Source organism: Rhinolophus sinicus, linkage group LG02 (genome assembly GCF_036562045.2).
Source record: "Rhinolophus sinicus isolate RSC01 linkage group LG02, ASM3656204v1, whole genome shotgun sequence".
In the NCBI taxonomy this organism is placed as follows: Eukaryota; Metazoa; Chordata; class Mammalia; order Chiroptera; family Rhinolophidae; genus Rhinolophus; species Rhinolophus sinicus.
In genome coordinates this window covers 135,385,872-135,405,428 of record NC_133752.1, presented here as the reverse complement: position 1 = coordinate 135,405,428, position 19,557 = coordinate 135,385,872, and the positions used below count along the sequence as shown (strand labels likewise).

The 19,557-nt window shown below is 38.4% G+C and overlaps 1 protein-coding gene across 5 annotated transcripts in view; it reads left to right on the top strand.

Annotated features, from left to right (window-relative positions):
- FRS2 (fibroblast growth factor receptor substrate 2) overlaps positions 1-17,151 on the top strand; it is a 100,884-nt gene extending 83,733 nt beyond the window's left edge. For 3 of the 5 annotated variants that reach the window (XM_019748978.2, XM_019748979.2, XM_074325431.1), the window contains 5 exons: positions 7,152-7,244; positions 8,540-8,726; positions 9,523-9,681; positions 10,062-10,225; positions 11,388-17,151. In XM_019748978.2, coding sequence (XP_019604537.1) covers positions 7,179-7,244; positions 8,540-8,726; positions 9,523-9,681; positions 10,062-10,225; positions 11,388-12,338 — 1,527 coding nt within the window. In that variant the 5' untranslated portion in view covers positions 7,152-7,178 and the 3' untranslated portion in view covers positions 12,339-17,151. The remainder of the gene's footprint in view (positions 1-7,151; positions 7,245-8,539; positions 8,727-9,522; positions 9,682-10,061; positions 10,226-11,387) is intronic. The other 2 variants (XM_019748980.2, XM_074325432.1) reach the window with 1 other exon arrangement.
- Positions 17,152-19,557: the final 2,406 nt, after the last annotated feature.

Genomic DNA, 19,557 nt, shown 5'->3' with positions numbered 1-19,557 from the left:
TTACTGCATCCTTCTTTGTCTCTTGTTATAGCCTTTGTTTTAAAGTCTATTTTGTCTGATACAAGTATTGCTGCACCAGCTTTTTTTCTTTTGTTTTCATTTTCATGAAATGTCTTTTCCTTTTTCCTCTTTACCTTCAGTCTACATGTGTCTTTTGAGCTGAAGTGAGTCTCTTTTAGGCAGCATATGTAAGGATCTTGTTTTCTTATCCATTTGGCCACCTTACCTATTGATTGGAACATTTAATCCATTTACACTTAGAGTCATTTTTGATAGTGTGTAGTTATTGCCATTTTATTATTCATATATTTTATTTTTCCCCATCTTTAAGTAGTCCCTCTAAGATTCCTTGTAATACTGATTTGGTAGTGATGGACTCCTTTAGATTTTTCTTGTCTGGGAAGCTCTTTATCTGTCTTTCAATTCTAAGTGATAGTTTTGCTGTATAGAGCAGTATTGGTTGTAGGTCCTAGCTTTTCAACACTTTGAATATTTCCTGCCAGTTCCTTTTGACCTGCAAAATTTCTGTTGAGAAATCAGCTGATAGTCTTATGGGAACTCCCTTGTAGGTAACTAACTGATTTTCTCTTGTTGCTTTTAAGATTCTTTCTTTGTCTTTAACCTTTGGTGTTTTAATTATGATGTGTCTTGGTGTGGACCTCTTTTGAGTTCATCTTGTGTGGGACTCTCTGTACTTTGGGACTCTCTGGACTTATATGTCTATTTCCTTCACCAGGTTAGGGAAGTTTTCCGTTATTTCTTGAAATAGGTTTTCAATTTCTTGCTCTCTTCTACTGGTACCTCTATAATGTGAATGTTGATACACTTGATGTTGTCCCAGAGGCCCCTTAAACTATTCTCATGTTTTGGTGTTCTTTTTTTGTTTTGCTGTTCTGATTTGGTGTTTCCTGCTACTGTATCTTCCAAATCACTGATTCGATCCTCTGCTTCATCTAATCTGTTGATTCCCTCTGTGTTCTTCATTTCAGTTATTGTATTCTTTATTTCTGACTTTTTTTTTTTGATGTGCTCTATTTCTATTTTTATGTTTCCTATCTTTCTGTTGAAGTTCTTCCTGAGATCATTGAGCATCCTTATAACCAGGGTTTTGAACTCTGCATCTGATAGAGTGCTTGTCTCCATTTTGTTTAGTTCCTTTTTTTTTGAGCCTTGTTCTGTTCTTTTATTTAGGACATGTTTCTTTGTCTCCCTATTTTGCCTGTGTTTATTTCTATGTATTACGTAGGACTGCTGTGCCTCCCGGTCTTAGTAGAGTGGCCTTATGTAATAGGTGTGCTGTGGGGCCCAATGGTACAGTCTGCCTGGTCACCAAGATGGGTTGTTCCCGGTATGTCTTTTGTGGGGGATATGTGTGCCCTCCTCTTGTAGGTGAGCCTCGGTTGCTGTTGCTTATTTGCACATCATTGGGAGGGATTGACCCTCGGGCTGATTAGTTGTGAGGACTGGCTGTGACTACAGTGGAGGAGCTGTTGTGCAGGTGCTGACCCTACAGAGGAAAATTTGCTTTAGTGGGGCTCTGGTGCCTGCTTAGTCTGCCCTTTGGATGTGTCCTCCTTGGAGGCAGCCTGGTGATGCTCCGGCTTGGTCCAAAGCTGTCCACTGGGCATGCCAGCCCTGGAACCTTTTGTGAGGGGACCCGCAGCAGAACAAGGTTAGCTGCAGCTGGTGCCCTGCCAGGGGCCACCTGGCTTGAGCCACAAAGTAATCTGGAGATGGCCACCACCCACGTTGGGCTTGGAGGTGCCTTGAGAGGCCAAGCCACAAACCAAGGCTGACTGTCGCTAGTGCTGGGCTTAGGGTTGTTCAGCCAGAGGTACAGGACACACTGAAGCCAGATGCTGCTTTTCTGGGTTTTGTGAACCTTTTAAGAGATTTTAGGAAAGTGACGCATGACCCAAAACAGTTCTTTTGTACAGAAAAACATCTGGAAGTGGATTGGGTGTGCCCAAACATTGGGTAGGGCAAGGTTTCAGGGAATTAGCAGGGCGGGGAGAAATGAACAAACGGTGTTAGCCAAGTTGATGGACGCTCAGGTATGGTGGTCATCTGTGCCTGCACACCAGGAGGCGCTAGGGCTCGACAAAGAATGACTTCCACCAGCTCCTCTGTGTGTGAGAAAGCTGCATCTTCAGCCCTCACCCTGAAGCCAGACAGTTCAGTTCCTCTCTGCATGTCCCTGGAGCCTTTCTAGCTGCTGCCCCAGTGCTGGAGCTGAGAGCAAGTATGTCTGTCAGCGAGTAAGTCTATGTACAGGCCCTTTAAGAGGAGCACCTGGGACTCCAGCCGACCTCATCGTTTCACTCAGCCACAATCTCTACTGGTTTTCGCAGCCAGAAATTATGGGGCCTTCTCTCCCTGGCACTGAACCTGTTGTAGGGCTGGCACCCCTTGCTCCTCTGGGAGCAAACCACCTCTGCAGCCGAAATATCCCTCACTATTTTTAATGGTCACGCGTGGGTGTGGGGTCAGCTTGTCCTCGTCTCAGCTCCTCCTGCCAGTCTCAAGGTGGCTTCTTCTGTATGTCCTTAGTTGTAGGACTTTGGTTCTGCTAGACTTCCGGAGATTCTCAATGATGGTTGTTCTATAGTTTAGTTGTGATCTTGATGTGGTCATGAGAGGAAATACAGCATTTACTTATGCCATCATTTTGCTTGGAAATCTAATAATGTTTTCTTGAATGCATTCATTTTGCCTCCTGATTTGCAGTTACCTCCCACCTCCAAAGAATAAGGACAAATGGCTTTAATTAAACTAAGATGGTGTTTACTAATTTAAAATATTCAGCAAATATTTTTATATTGCTGCAATATTGATCATACCAAAGTAGCTACCTTTTGTTCTTGAATGTACTCTAGTTACTTTCCTAAGTTGCTTTTTTAAGGGAGCATCATGAGTCTATTTGTGTTTTTGCTGAGTTATGAACTTGGTGCTATAAGATCATGAGATCATATGGTTTCTCATCAAGTGTTTACAGTATTAGTGCATAATATTAGGTCTATGTAACTCAGATGTGGTCTCCAAATATTAGTCTGGTGGTCATAAATGTGGACTATCTAGTATCTTGCCTTTCTCCTTGCCTAGAAGTTTGTGGTTCGGGATAGAGGAGTCAGAGATGTGGATGAAAACTCCACATTAAAAAGTCTCCTCTATTGGAAATTGATCACAACTGCCCGTGGTTCCAGTTCTTTCAGCCTCTCTCTCATACTTAAGGCTATTGAACCTTACTGAGGCCCCCTGTTTCTTTTTGCTTCCACTTTGTCCCATTCTGCCAGCCTTCTTCTTTCCTGACCAGACCTGATGAGCATCACTTCAACTCCGCCCCCCTCGTATTGCGGTGTCTTTTAATTTTCTTGTCCTCTGACCCTTTGACCGTAGGTCAGGTGAGCTGTCTGCCGTCTGGACTGCTGAGCACAGCTGGAGAAACAGCACAGTTTTACTTCCCAGCCTCTGCTGAGATTTCAGTGCAGCCTCCTTAATAACCCTGCTACCTTTCTTGAGTCACTTCTCAGCGAATACTCCTGTCCTTCTGCTCATTTTGCATACCTGCCTCCTATTTCACAAAGGACATTTAGGGTAATAGATGTTAATCTACTTTAACTTCTCCACTATGCTCCACATGTCCTTATTTTCTTCCTTCTTTCCTCAGAGGACGAGAATTCCTCCTCCTGTTCATCAGACTCAGACTTCTGAGTCTGGGCCCTGGAACATCTTCTTTAGTCTTCCCCTCTCTCTTGATCCATCAAGAACCCTTTTCTTTCCTTTTTCTGCCCCCCTATATTTTCAAACCTTTCCTGACCTACTTATAACAAACCTGCATAGATCTATGTCATCTCAAAACAGTAAATAACCCAACCATCATATTTTCTTTTGAACCCATGTCTACCCATACCCTAGTGCTGTGCTTTTTACTTCCTCAGCCTGTTTGTTATTGAAAGTGCACTTTCCACTCTCTGGAGGGCCACTTCCTTTTCTTCCATTTGCTCACTGCAGTTTGGTTTCTGCCTCTACCACTCCGTGGATGGAACCTTCCTTCTTGACACTTTCTTTTCTTAGTTTGTAGTAGTCTGATCTTTTTTCTTCTTCAGTTGTTTCTCTCTACTCCAGTACTTAACACACTTGTGTTCCTCAGGATTTTAACCTCAGATCGCTCTTTATACTGACCTTGGTCAGAGTCTTCTGTTTTATAGCTTTAAGTACCACATGCGTTCCAATATTTTACCTCCTTCAAACCCCTACTCATGTACTCAGCTCTCTATTGCATATCCATTTTATTGTTCTCTGGAATCTCTGTTTAACACGTCTAAAACTGAACTGCTCACCACCACTTCCACTGAAGACCACCATTTTTTCCTGTCGGATGATGGAGCCAGCACAGGAAACTGCCTGCATTGGAGACTGCCTTGCCTTCCCCTACACCTTCCCGCCACTCAGTACTGCTGACTTGTCTTTGGAAATGTTTATTAAATTCATCTTCTTCATCTTTATCCCCACTATCGTTGCTCTGGTTTTAAGTTTTTAGCATATTTCTTTTTTCAATAGTCTAACTGGTTTCCCTTCCTCTAAGATAAACTCCCACTTAAATTTTCCTGCAGATGGATATATTGAAAATGAAGTCTGACCACCTCACTTTCCTGCTTAAAATTCTTCAGTGGCTTTCCATCATGTGTAGGATAAAATCTGTTCTTGGTCTGGCGTACACGGCTTTTGTGTCCCATGTTAGGCTTTACATTAGTGATTGTAGTGAACTAAAAATTCAGTGTGTATGCATACAATCCCCAAGTAGGTTGCACCACCACTCACATAGCCATCCCAGCACAGGAGGTGCTGCTTTAGTGGGTAGCTTGTGAAGGTGGCTAGCGGAAGAATAATTTTTCTACTCCTTTTGAGAAATAGTTTAAAAACATTCCTTTGAGGCACCATGTTTTGGGGCCAAAGCCACACCGTAGTAATCTTTTAGGTCTTTATGTTCACAAGGAGGTGAGCAGTGAGGATGGACCTGTAATTTCGAGAAGACTTTTTTTGTTTATCAGTTATCCTTCTGCTTTAAAAAAGTTTTTAAAATAATTCTTTTGCCTTCGCATCCTATAATTTATCAAGGATTTATTCATTTTTAAAAATTAAATATTATGGTGCATGTGCTACATCAAGCAGTATGCTTAGTGCCCTAGAAAATTTAGAAGACAAGGTTTCTGTCTTCAGGAGAAGTGAAGTGGGTGGTGAGACAGAAATGTTACAATAGAACGTGGTAAATGCCGTGATGGAGTCGTGTCCGTTGCACTGTGGGGACACTGGAGGCAGCTCACTTCCGGGTGGTTGGAATCCCAGATCCCTGCCTTGTCGTTCAGGATACTGTGGTTGGGGCCTGCTTATGTTACAGCCTGCCCTGTGCTCCAGTTGCACTGGATGCCTCACTTTTTCCTGAATGCGGTGCAGCCTTTCATGACCTGTCTTTGCACACACTTCTCAAGTACTTATTTCTATTTTTTGCCCAGCACACCATTTCTGCTCAACTTTTTAAGTACCAGCACAAGTGGTGTTTCGTCCCTGCCTAACCCACAGAGTTAGTTGCTCCCTTCTCTGTGCGCACAGAACTCTTAGCATATTCTAATATAAGGTTTATCACAATGTATCATCTATTTTCATCTCTATCTCTCCCTTTGGACTCATGACTCTTCAGAGGTACATACTGTGACTTAAATTATCTGTACACCACGATACTTAGCAAAATACTAAGATGAGTCGTAATTAATTTTACTATTTTATCACTTTTTGGTTTACACACTAGGATACTTTTTCCATCTTAATACTAACACCTGTCAGACATGCTTTACCTTTGTTTAGTACAGTTCATTAAGCTCACAAGAGACTGAGAGCACCTACTGTGTGCTAGTATGTGCTAGGTGCTGTGTTAGGCATAGCAAATGCAAAAATGAATAAGGTTTATCCCTGAGTAATAAAAATCAAAAGTAGATAGAAGATAGATAAGTAAACAGATAATCTTCCACAATTTCCACTAAGTAAACAGTGTGAAAGGCACTATGATATTGGGAAGCCCAGGGTGCTTTGAGAGGATACATAAGAAGTATAACTCGCCCAGTTGGTTGGAGGCAGAGAAGGCTTCCTGAAGGCCCTGCACTCTGGGTTCAATCTTGAGGAAAACAAGCAGCAGAAGAGGAGCTGCATGGAAGGGTGTGAAAGAACAAGATGCTCTGGGGAAACTGTTGGGGTCGAAGCAGCGAGAAGGTTAGTCTAGATCAGTAGATAGGGACCAGATGGGAAGGACCTCATGTCATATTGACAAGCTTGGAATTTTCCCCTGAAGGTAGTAAAGATCCACTGAAGAATTTTAAGCAAGTTTTAATCAAATTTATGCTTTTAATGTTTAGTAGCTTGTGATTCTTTCCTCCCCTTTTTTCAAATATTGTCACATTCATTCTGATTTTTTGTTTGTAAGTGATGTTTTGAATTTTTTCTTTGTTTGGAGTGTTCTTGAACACTTAATGTCACCTATAATCTCATATCTGTAATCTTCTGTGGGAAAGAAGGATTGGATAGATATGCTGTTTCAGTTTTGCCAATATTCGCTATTACGTTACTGCTTGAATTTTGAGTTGTCTTTCTATCTTAATGAACTGTTCCAAATTTGTGTTCTGTTTACCAATGAACTTTTGTCTGGTGGAGTACAAAAAAGATGCTACAATGAGTAATAAAATCATTTTTTCTGCCAGGCCAGAAATCTATCCTGCCTTTGGATATTTATTAAAAGAGGGACATGAAGTTCCTGATAAGGCATAAAAGGTTAATTCCGTGAATGACTTTGTTTAAATTAGAGTTACATATGAGATCTTAAATTGGTTTGTTTTTAAAGATAATTTTAAAATAGGCTGACCTTTGCAAATTAACTGGAAATTTGAGGTCTGTGAAGTCTGCCTCACAAAATTATTCTTGTCACTGAGCAAAATTCACCAGCTATTTACGTTAAATTTAGCGCCAGCCATATATCTTCTTGGGCTTAATTTTCCTCATCAAAATAATGCATGGCTGTATTAGATGATTTCTAAAATCTTTTTCTATTCTATGATTTCTGTATCCTACATCTAATAATTTTTTCCAAATTATCTTTCATGTAGTGCTCACATGGTCTTCTGAAAGAAGCCATGGGTAGCTGTTGTAGCTGTCCAGATAAAGACACTGTCCCAGATAACCATCGGAACAAGTTTAAGGTCAGTAAAACTGGTTGAGTTACATCTCTCACTGCCTACTTCGATATTCTTTTACTTGACTTAATGTATCTTACTTTCTCACTTTTTTCTCCAAACCCTTTCATTTCCTTTTTTGTCCACTCTGCTTTTTCTTGTTTGAACAAATGATGCTGATATTTTCTTACTGACAGTGTGGAATCCTTTTTTTACTTTCCCTTTGGTCCTCTGTATTCAATTAGCCACACAGTTCTGGTATTACGTTCTTCAAAATGCCGTTTTATGGGTTCCTTTTTAGTCCTGTCACCACCTCCAGTCATTGCCTCATGCCTTGATAATTTCTTAACCGGACTCTATCTTGAGTCACCTCTGATCCGTTCTGCAGTTGACATCAAATTAATCTTCCTCTTTCATCATTCTGAGATTTCTGTGGTATTCTGTTCCCAGAGGCTAAATGCTCCATTCCTTAATCATCCACCACCATTTAGTGTTTCTTGTGGTCTGACTTCCATCTGCTATGAAGCATAGCCTGTGGATCACACAAACTTAGGTGTAGGTCACAATCCTGTTGCTTCATAGCTTTGTGACCTTGGGACAGGTTACATGATCACTCTTTGTTTCATTTTTGTAGGATGGAGAAAATAGTAGTACCTGCAGTTTAGGAGTGTTATGAGAATTAAATGGGAAAAATACATGTAAAGCGCTTTGCCCAGTTCCAGGGGTATAGTAAGTTCTCCTTAAGTGTTGTCTATTTTTCATAGTCTCTGCCCCTTTTCTGAAACTCAGTAGTGTAAGGCCTTCCCTTAACATCAACTCTGTGCCAGTCTTGTCTTGGTCTCTCTGACACATACCTTCTTTGTCTCTGCTGTAACGCTGCATTTTGAGGATATGCCCTACAAAGCCTGACCCACCAGCCATCCCTCTTCACTTCATTTCCTATCTAAATTTCATTATACCCAAGACCCAGCTAAAGTCCCTCCTCTTCTTATGTGAAGGCTTCTCCAACACCCTTAGGCCACAGTTCCTGCCTTTTGTAGCCTCCGTTGTACTCATTTGTCAATCATACACAGTTTTGTGGTGTGGAGTTTGTTTGTGTATCATATTTCCCCAGTGGGAATGTGTGTTCTCGCATATATGAACCAGGTATTCCACTGCTGCGTAGCCCATGCCCCCCACACACGTTGGTTGATGCATGAACTAACATAGGAACCAGTAACTGAACCAATTGGCAACAATGTGTTTTCCTCACAAATTGGTGAAATACGTGTACGTCTGTCAAGGGGGGCATTAGGTAGCACTAATTAAACTTTCTTTTTTAGGTCATTAATGTGGATGATGATGGGAATGAGTTAGGTTCTGGTATAATGGAACTTACAGACACAGAACTGATTTTATACACTCGCAAACGTGACTCGGTAAAATGGCACTACCTCTGCTTGCGACGCTATGGCTATGATTCGAATCTCTTTTCTTTTGAAAGTGGTCGACGGTGTCAAACTGGACAAGGTAGGTAGAGCCTTTTTCCCCCTCCAAACATCACACTTGAAGTACGTGAAATAACTTTCAGTTATTCTGTATACATTGTTTAATATTTTACTTTTTCCTGATAGAAAAAAATAACCCAAATAAGTGCATTGTTAAGAAAAGAGATATCGTTAACTATATATTCACTTATCAAGCATTTATTAAGCACGTTCTTGATGTCCAGAATTTTGACTCATATTATCTTTTAAGATTTTCAGTAAATGATTAGTGCCAATAAATTGACTGTGTTTTTACTGTTATAACTTATTGAGGAAAGAACCTAAACTTTAGAGTTAAACGGTTTGATTTTTTTTGCTACTTACTACTTGGGAGGCCTTGGGCAAGTTACTTCTGTTGAGCATCAAATTTTTTCTCTATCAGAGGTGAATGGCAATGCCTACCTTACAGAATTATTACCATAATTAAACATGATAACAGACAAATGTTTGTCAAATGGCGAAGGATCACCTTAGTAATGGTGAGTTGGGCGCCCCCTGCTGTTAAGAGGCAGACTGAAGTATGTGCCAATCTTGTTTTTGTCTGCCTTTATTTTGAGCCATCTTCCTTAGATAAATGAAAAGTATTCTGTGAACTTCCTTTTGTGTTTCTATTTTGAAACAGAGGGTATCATTAATTTATCAGACACTTATTTAAAAGGCCTTTCTTACTCTTGGTACACAGAATGCTTATTTTACAATTTTGTTCTTTGACAGGTGCACCTACTATATCTTTTTAAAAGGTGTGGTAACCATTGTTTCCTTATGGTTTATATTTGTAGGAATCTTTGCCTTTAAGTGTGCTCGTGCAGAAGAATTATTTAACATGTTGCAAGAGATTATGCAAAATAATAGTATAAATGTGGTAGAAGAGCCAGTTGTTGAAAGGAATACTCATCAGACAGAATTGGAAGTCCCCAGAACACCTCGGACACCTACAAGTACGTACCCATTTTCCTTCTTGTATTTTGAATAGCAGACATTTATAAACTACACTATGGATACTTAATCTATAAAATGTTAGAAATCATCATTGGCTAACATAAGTATACTGGTTGGCAGTTTTTAAAAACTGTTAGCTATAATTATAATGATTTTTAATAATTTTAATAAGATAACATTAAATGTTACATATTAACTTAAAATGTGACTGGAAAGTTGGCGTAGAGAGGGCGCTATTTGTGCTCTGATTTCTGCCATGTCTTAGCAGGAACTCCTTCTTTAATCCTCAGTGCAAATTGGGTTCTCACTTATTTCTATTCTCTCTCCCCTGCCCCTGTATTCTGGTTTTCCTTAAACCAATAAACAAACAAAAACGCAGCTCCGGGGTTTGCTGCTCAGAACTTACCTAATGGATATCCCCGATACCCCTCGTTTGGAGATGCTTCATCCCATCCTTCAAGCAGACACCCTTCTGTGGGGAGTGCACGCCTGCCTTCCGTAGGCGAAGAATCTACACACCCTTTGCTTGTGGCTGAGGAACAAGTAAGTGCTGTCTGTATCAGGATAATAGCTCATGGAGCTTCAAGTACGGAGTTGAAGATTTCAGTCAGTTTGAATTTTAGCTTTTACTGTTTATATATGACTTTTGTGGTGAAGAATCAGAGAAAATAGCATATATTTGATGACATATTCTGAAAGATGTACAGGTGTTTAGGGAAACTTAGAATTATAGTAGTTTGTGAGTTCACAGGCGAGGTTCATCTATATATAGAGTTCACAGGAGAGGTTCATCTATATATATATATATATAATAACTAATGGCAATTCCTATTATAATAACCTCCAGTCGATTAGGAATTCATGATGCTTCTGATACTACAGTTTTTATAATTAGTGGATTACTAGCAGGAAGGTAGGTTTTGTTGTCAGTGTTTTGATAGAGCTGTTTAATATTTCTGACTATTCTACTTTTCCTTTGAGGAAGGAAGTATCTGGTAAACATTGCTATGTATTAGTTATTCTTATCTTTTGTAAACCATATGGTCGTTTATCATTAGGAAATTTTTATTCTACATTCATTTCTTTGTGTTCTTTACGTTGTACATGAGTTCTTACTGTAATTACATTTCCCTCAATTTTGACTTTTTCTTTTTGAGTTCTTCAAATTTTATGTATAGACTTTATGTCGTCCCCCCAAAATACCATTGAGCTTTTCATTATCATTTTAGTGATTATTCCTTAATAGGTGGTATTTACTTTTATATCTATGCATTTTACGGAACTTATTAAATCTGGTAGGGTTTATCTCTTTATATAGTCAGATTATCTATAAATAATGGTAAATTTGTCTTTTTCTAATACTGTTATTTCTTATTTGTGAATCATGTTTTAATGCATTCATGATAATTTCTAGAACATCAAAATGATAATCCCTATTTGTTCCTGATTTTTGTTTTTTACAGAATGCTTCTCTCCCTATCATGTATAATGTTGAGTGTTAGAGTAGTTATTCCTTTATTAAGTTAGGAAGATAACATTTCTATATCCCTCCTCACCCCTTTTTATTAGTAAAAAAACAAGTACAAAAGCTTCAAAATAAGTATTTTTAAAGAGAAAGTTAATGAAATTAACTGATGTGGTCAGACTTTTTTTGTTTTATTGTTTTACATCAAGTTACTGATTCACTTTTCCCGTTTTGGTTTAGATACATACCTATGTCAACACTACAGGTGTGCAAGAAGAGCGGAAAAATTGCACAAGTGTGCACGTCCCATTGGAGGCCAGGATTTCTAATGCTGAAAGCAACACGCCAAAAGAAGAACCAAGTAGTGTTGAGGACAGGGACCCTCAGATTTTTCTTGAACCCGAAGGAGTCAGATTTGTCTTAGGACCAACCCCTGTTCAAAAGCAATTAATGGAAAAAGAGAAACTAGAGAAACTTGGGAGAGATCCAGTCAGTGGAAGTGGTGCAAATAACACAGAATGGGACACTGGATATGACAGTGATGAACGAAGAGATGCACCCTCTGTTAACAAACTGGTGTATGAAAATATAAATGGGTTGTGTACTCCTAGTGCCTCAGGGGTCAGGAGAGGTCGTCTGACATCCGCCAGTACCTCAGACACCCAGAATATCAACAACTCAGCTCAGAGAAGAACTGCATTATTAAACTATGAAAATTTACCATCTTTGCCTCCTGTTTGGGAAGCCCGCAAGCTAAGTAGGGATGAAGATGACAATGTAGGACCAAAGACCCCATCTCTGAATGGCTACCATAATAATCTAGATCCAATGCATAACTATGTAAATACAGAGAATGTAACAGTGCCAGCAAGTGCTCACAAAATAGAATATTCGAGGCGTCGGGACTGTACACCGACAGTCTTTAACTTTGATATCAGACGCCCAAGTTTAGAACACAGGCAGCTCAATTATATACAGGTTGACTTGGAAGGTGGCAGTGACTCTGACAACCCTCAGACTCCAAAAACGCCGACCACTCCCCTTCCGCAGACCCCTACCAGGCGCACAGAGCTGTATGCTGTGATAGACATCGAGAGAACTGCTGCTATGTCCAGTCTGCAGAAAGCACTGCCACGCGATGATGGTACATCTAGGAAAACTAGACACAATAGTACTGACCTGCCCATGTGAGCCCGGATAGCGTCACATTGTTTGCACCTTTGTGAAGTTTTAAAAAATGAAGATGCAAGTGCTTCATTTTCATTTCTAAACACTAACTCCTTTTATAGACTGATAAAAAGATTTTTTTGACTATTTCATGTGCTTCTTTAACTAAAGGGAATTAATGTAGAGCAGGTCCTCATTAAAGAACACTAATTTCATTATATACTACTCATTACTGTACAGCAGCATTCCCATTTTCACAGTGCCTATTTAAAATGAGTTGAAGTGAGTGACATGCTGGTTGGTTTTTATCAATATTCTGGACTTACGCGTATCATTCATGTCTAAATCATGGTTGGCATTTAAAACACTATAAAGCCTCTTGATAACGTGCATTGCTAACAGATAACTCTAGGCTTTGAAAGTAATATTTGTAGACTCACTATTCTTGGTATGTGGCGTCCAGCATGTAACATGAGGAATCCTTTATTTCATTAATTGTAGGCTTTTTGACTTGAGCCAAAACATACGGAAAGGAAATAGAAGTACCACACCTGCTTATATACCAGTCAGTTCCTTTGCCTTCAGCGTTACTAGAAAGAGTCCCGTGTCCGTGAATATGGTTTGCTGTTGGTGTGTTGAAAGGCAGGAAAGAGACAATGTTTTCTATTACTCATCTCATGATGTGATTTGAAGAGCATGCCCAGATATCTTAATCAGAATTACAATAGGCTCAAGAATCAGTCTCAGGTCACTTTACCCGAAAACATTTGAAAATCTGAACCATGATCTCTTGAAAGTGTCTCTCCTATGGATTATTAACAATAACGTTTTCTGGACGCATTTGTGCCATTAGATTGCCATTGACCTTCAGTTTTTTTCCTTTGGTATTTGGGATGTCTCATTTTGTTGCTTAATGTCTTTTTCAATTTAAAATGTTCGCAGTTGTATATAGTTTTGAAATTGGACTATGTGTTTATTGTTGTTTAGTTTGCATTTTTGTCAAATTGTGGTTTTGAAGGTTCATTTGGAACTTACTGTTATTCTATAACAGGGTTGCCCTTGTCCAGTATTTATTTATATGCTGTTTACTTTTCAAGTTGATAAAAAAATTCTCTCAATTTTAAAATTTACTTGGGCCCATAGGTGATCTCTTTAGCAGCTGAGAAAGAAAAGGAAGCTACTTTTAACATGCAAAGTTCCCTCAAGGTACTGTTTTCTCTGTGGGCGCTCTCCCCAGCACTTTAGCGGTGATTCCCCCAGTCACACGGCTGCAGATGTACTTTGCCCACTGTTGTGCTCTTCTGCTCTGCTGTCCTTTCACTTGTAGCTGGATCTTTGATTATCCCTTGATTTCAATAGAATGTTAAGATTGGTGCCGGCATAGCAGGTACAGTGGAAGTCTTGTAGCAATGAGAATGTGTCATAATTTAGGATTTAAAATGAATTGAAGCTTATATAAACTGACGAGAAGTCATATGTCTAACTCTTGTAAAGTCAAAAATATTCCTGTTTCCCAGACACTAGAGAAGACAAGAGAAGGTAGAGTGGAAAGAAGGTTAGGTAACCTTGCAAAATATTTTACCGTTTTCTCTAAATATGAGGAAGTTTGAGATTATGGTCTGGCTCTGCCAGATGTAACTAAGGTTAATTTCGCATGAAAACGTTTTTCAGTCATGTAGCGTCTAACCTGTTCAATAAATAACCAATTATAAGGCAGTGAATGGATTAGCAAAATAATAGAGTGGGACCATTATAAAGAAAATAAATTATTAAGTGTCTTTCTCATTTTCAGTGCCATTGGTTTATGTGCATAGCAGAATTTCTTTGTTTTTTCATGTGAACTTGGTGCTTACTAAAGTGTTCACTGTTCTCTAAAAAGAGAGCAGTGGTGTAGGTCTGCAGTGTCCATTTTTAATATATTGTTGCATTTATGTTTTCTTCTGAGTAGATTGCTAATCGTGCCAAATTTATGTGATGATTTTTGTAATGTGGAATAAGAATTGTGATGGAATTAGTACACACGGTTTTCTCTGAAATAAGCAGTCAAGACAGAACATTAACCTCCAAATGGAAGGGCTGACCTATTTATTCATTTTGGAGGTTGCATACTTTATTTTCTTTCTTTTTCTCGTTCTTTTCATTTTTTCCAGATTCTAATGAGCTTTTATATTTTTTAGGTAACTCCGATATAATCATTGCAATTTATGCTTTAAATACTGTGTGCTTTAAAAATGAAAATGGGACCAATTTGTCTGCTAAGAATTTGATTTTAGGTACTATGAGTATTAGGAAGATGTATGCATACAACTGGTGTTAATTTCTAGGTGTCTCTGGAAATCACCTCTGTTCCTATTTAATAAAAAGTAATGTAGAACACTACTTGTCTTTTGCAGTAGTCTAGTAATGGGCATTAAGCTCTATCCTGGAAGAATGTACCTATTATTAGGTACATTTTAGAATGAGATATTTTGTTGGAATATAATTGTGGCCATATGTTTCAGATTTTCTGAGACAGACCTAATTTTAGATATTTTATTCTGTTGATAGACCATGTGATCCTACTTTTCAGTTTTGGAAATATAATCATTGTTCATATGTTTCTTTTTGTTCCCCCCAAGTAAAATCGTCTTCTATTCATGTAGATCGTAACAGCTTTTATCCCAGACCAGGGTTGGAAACTGATATGGGTATTACCTGTGTTTTTTCTTAGTGTTTTATTTCCCAATTTCATCTTCTTTTAAAAATGAAATATGGTGCCTTCTCTCCCTCCAGGAAGATTGGCAAATGGTTCCTTTTATTTACTGCTGCTGTGGAGTGATGAGATATGCACTTTACTCTTGAAGACTCAGCAAAAAGCTTTTCACTTCCCAGTATATCCAGAATAGATCACATTTGGGACTTATGAAAATTTGCCAAGCAATCTTTGTTTTTATAGATATTGATGTTGACCCCACAGTTCAATGTTACAAGTCTAACTAGTGTTTATCACCCCCCGAAAGAAATCTGTGGCACAATATATAAAAATGTACCTCAATAATGTTCTATTAAAAATGGGACAGGGGCCTTATGTTTTTATAATTTCCCAATAATGTGCCACCATATTTTTGCCTCAAGGTAAAGGTTGTAACAAGCTAAAAAGTACTTCCCACTTCCCCCTGTGCTGTTCCTAACCCTTAATGCCCAAGTGTTTTGTGCAATGTGTAGTACGCGTGTATGTGTAAATGTATATGTATATATGTATATACATATATATATATATACATATATATATATCCCTGAAATAGATATACCATCAGAGACAACATTCAGAAGTAACTGATGTATTGGCATCTCATTCATATTTCTGATATGTGAGGTATATGGTACTAATTACCTTTCCCCTGATGTTTGCCAAATTTGAATAAAGGCATTGGTACGAAATTACAGAATGTATAGAAAATGTTTTTGGCTTGAAAAATTAACTTCTGTGACCTATCACAATATACTCTGTCCAAACCAGCACCATATCTGTATTTCCTCTTATTTACATCCCTCTTCCCATTCTTCCTTCCTCATTTTTGGGGGGTATAACACAATTCTTTGTAGCATCATTACAATTGCAATTCTATGACAATTAGATAATGATAGCATGGAAACGGACTGGTATTAATAGTACAGTAGTCACCGGTGTGCCACATTTGCATTAGTAAATGCAAAGTATACATTTTATAAAGGACAAATTTTGTGTTATGTTTTTATTTTCATTACGTTGTATGATATGTAACATTGTATGTCCTAATTTGCATTATAAATGTTTTTTCCTACATAAAGGCATAAATATAGCAACTTTGTATAAAGGTAGCTTATTAGATTTTGAATTTTTTTCTTTTATAGAAAATTGTCTAACAGTGGGACTACCATTGCCAAATTGTATATGAAAATATGAATTTTACCCCCTATGGTTAATTTCTTTTATAAACATTCCATATTTCTCTAATAAAAGACATAAGTGATACTGTACTATGCATAAATTGTATTTTAATGCTGTTTCATATCAGCATTTTAAATTTGGTTTGCATTTTTAATATTGACAAAATTTACCACTGTTGATTAAAACCTTGATGTATATGTAACAACATCTTTTGCCCTCTGTCCCTCCCTACCGTTTGTTCTCTATTTCTCCCTATCAGTGCCAACTTCATACATTTTGTAGCATGGCAATAAAATATAACTTTTACACTGAGGCCGAGTGTGGCTTTTTGGAAAGGATGTGGAGATGGGAGGATTGCCCTCTAGTTGTTCTTTCCAGATGATTTTTTGCCATATGAACCATGTCTCCAAGCATGAGAAGTTATCTCATATATGATGTAAACATGCTTTTAAGGACAAGTGTGAATGAGTGTTTAAGCTTAATTTTTGTCATAACAAATAAGAACTAATTTTTTATCTTTGGAAAAGTCAGAATTCTTGAAGTACAATCAAACCTTTATTAACTGGAGTACTTAAAGAATAAGCTAATAATTGAATTCAGTTCAACAAGGGCTAAGCAACACATTTTTAAAATCTTTATTTATTATAGAGTATTAGTATATTGTCCTAAAAGTTATATGTAAAATATGGTTTAATCTTAGATGATTTAGGATCTTGCGATGCCTTACCGTTGTCATTCTGGCATAAATTTCCGTGATGAGGTACTCAAGCTGATAATGGAAGTTGAGCTGACTATACACTGACCTTAAGCATTCATGAAAAACTGCTTTGTTGAATAAAATCTGATCGGAGTTCTTCTGGTTACTTTCCCCTTATTGCCTAAAGTAGATTGCAATAAAACCCCAATAAAAGTTTGGTTGGATACCTATGTAAAGTTTTACTGTATTTCTATTTCCCACATTTCTTGAAACTATGATAAAAGGTTTTATTTCTTAGTCTCATATCACTGCCTCCATTTCAAAGTGAACATATAATGGGTTAAAGATTATGTTTCATCAAAGTGACATGAAATTTGAAGTATTTGAGATACTTTCTGAGTTTTATCTGTGTTTTCATTCAAACTGGTATTTCTCAGCACTGAGTCCTCAAACCTGTTTTGGGGTCACTGAGTGATACTGTAAAGCCTATTTGGATAAGGTTCAAGATGGAGATCATTTAAACAGTGAAGGGGGAAGAGAAGTCCACAAATGATTGGGTGGCAGACCCATGGAACACGTAATTAGTTAAGGTGTGGCAGAGACCAAATCTTGGAAAAACTTATTTGGATTATTTCTGTATTTTTCTTTTGAGTCCCTTTGAAAACAGTAGCCATTCACATGTTCTTATTTAATGAATGATCATGAACGAGGCCCTATGCTAGTAATAACGATAACAATCCTTGTCCTCAAAAACATTGGTAGTTTAGAAGACCTTTTAATGGGAGCAATGCCCTTTCCCCCCTAAGACATAAATTGTACGTGATGAATTAACTTCTCTGATATCGCGAGAATGGTAATAGCTGTATACCTTAGGAGAACTGACAAAATTGTAACTCAGCTCTTAGTATGAGGGGTGTCAAGGTGCACACGAGGGAAAGGCATCCAACAGCCTGACAATGGAGGTTTTCAAGAAAAGCTTGGAGGAGGTAATCCCTGAGGTGGTTGACGAGAGCCTTCGTAGGTTAGAGAAGGAGGGGACAGGACGTCTTAGGGAGAAGGAATAACATGCAAAGGCACAGAGGTATAGAAAGATGATGTTCATTAGTGGCACGGGGTTCCATATGACGAGTATGGGGTGCAAAGGCAGGGTGGGAGACAGAGAAGAAAGGAGACATGAGAGCCATAAGGAGCTGTAGGATGCTAAGGACTTTGTTTAAATGAGGTGTGTGTGAAGGATTTTAAACACTGGACAAATAATTTAGATTACTCTTGAGATTAACATGGAGGGTACATTAGAGGACATTTTAATAAAGCAGGTAGACTGAAGAGGAGGCTCTCAGAGAAATGGAAGCAAAACTGGACAAATGCCTATTCAAAGGCACTGTTAAAGGAGTGTTTAGGTTATTTATTGCTGTGCAACAAACCACCCTAAAACTGTGGCTTCAAGCAACAAATCATTTTGTCACATTGCTATAGATCAGGGTGGGCAGGCCTATGGAACCCACCCCAAATTACAAAACTAGTAAATGGAAAAGTGGAAATTCAAACCTACACAGCCTGGTTCCAGAAGCTGAGTGTTTAAACCCTGTGGTACAAGGGTGACACTAAAGGAGGAAGATAAAAACATGCAATGAAGAAAGAAATTGCTGAGAGTCCCCTCACAGGGGTCTCCTGGCAGTCTCTGGCCTCAGCTCCACAGGTGGCAGGGCCTGCCTTCCCAGTCTCCATCCAATGCCTCTGGCTAGGTTTCCTCCACTCCAAAGCTCAGCAGGGAGGGGATGTTGGTTTCTCCATCACCGATAGTTTCAGGCTTGCCTGCTAGAGGACATATTTCCAGGTATATGATTTTGCCTACAAAGATACAGCAGTTTTCAGTGTCATGCAGGTATCTTAGCTTCTCATTATTGTAACATTCTAGTGTGCGATTTGGGATATGAGGGTTAAAGGGCATTTCCTGAAAGCAAGTTTCCTTACAAAGAATGCAAAAGTCTTGCTAGATTTAGAATAGCAATTTGTCCAGTCTGAACAGCCCTTTCCATGATGGCCCTGGAAATAGTGTGAAAAAGGGTCAGCAAACTTTCTATAAAGGATCAGGTTGTAAATACGTTGGGCTTTATGTGCTAAACAGTCTGTCATAAATACTCAACTCCCATTGTTTATTGCATAGTATAAAAAGTGATGGGTGGGCTTGTATTCCAACCAAGTGTTATGGACACCAAAATATAAGTTTCACATAATTTTAATGTATCATGAAATAGTCTTACTTCTTTTAACCATTTAAAAATGTAAAAACCATTCTTTACTCTCCAGCCATACAAAATCCCCAGGTGGCAGGTGGAATTTGGCTTCTCCTAGTTTGTCAACTCCTGGTATAAACCAACCTTCTTAGAGTATATCTGAAAGGTAGAAACATTTGAAAAATTGAAAACATCTACCAGTGCTAACAATTGCCCAAAATCCAAGAACTTGCTGACTCATTAGTCAAACGGGAGAAAAGGGTATCAGCAGGTAGAAAACATATTTTTGCACAAAACTTTGCTTTAACGGTCCTAAGAGGTCAATTCAGAGAAAGCAGAAAACTGTTTTTGGTAAATTGAAACTTTGGGATTGATCTTGAGCTCTACCAAGACATTATG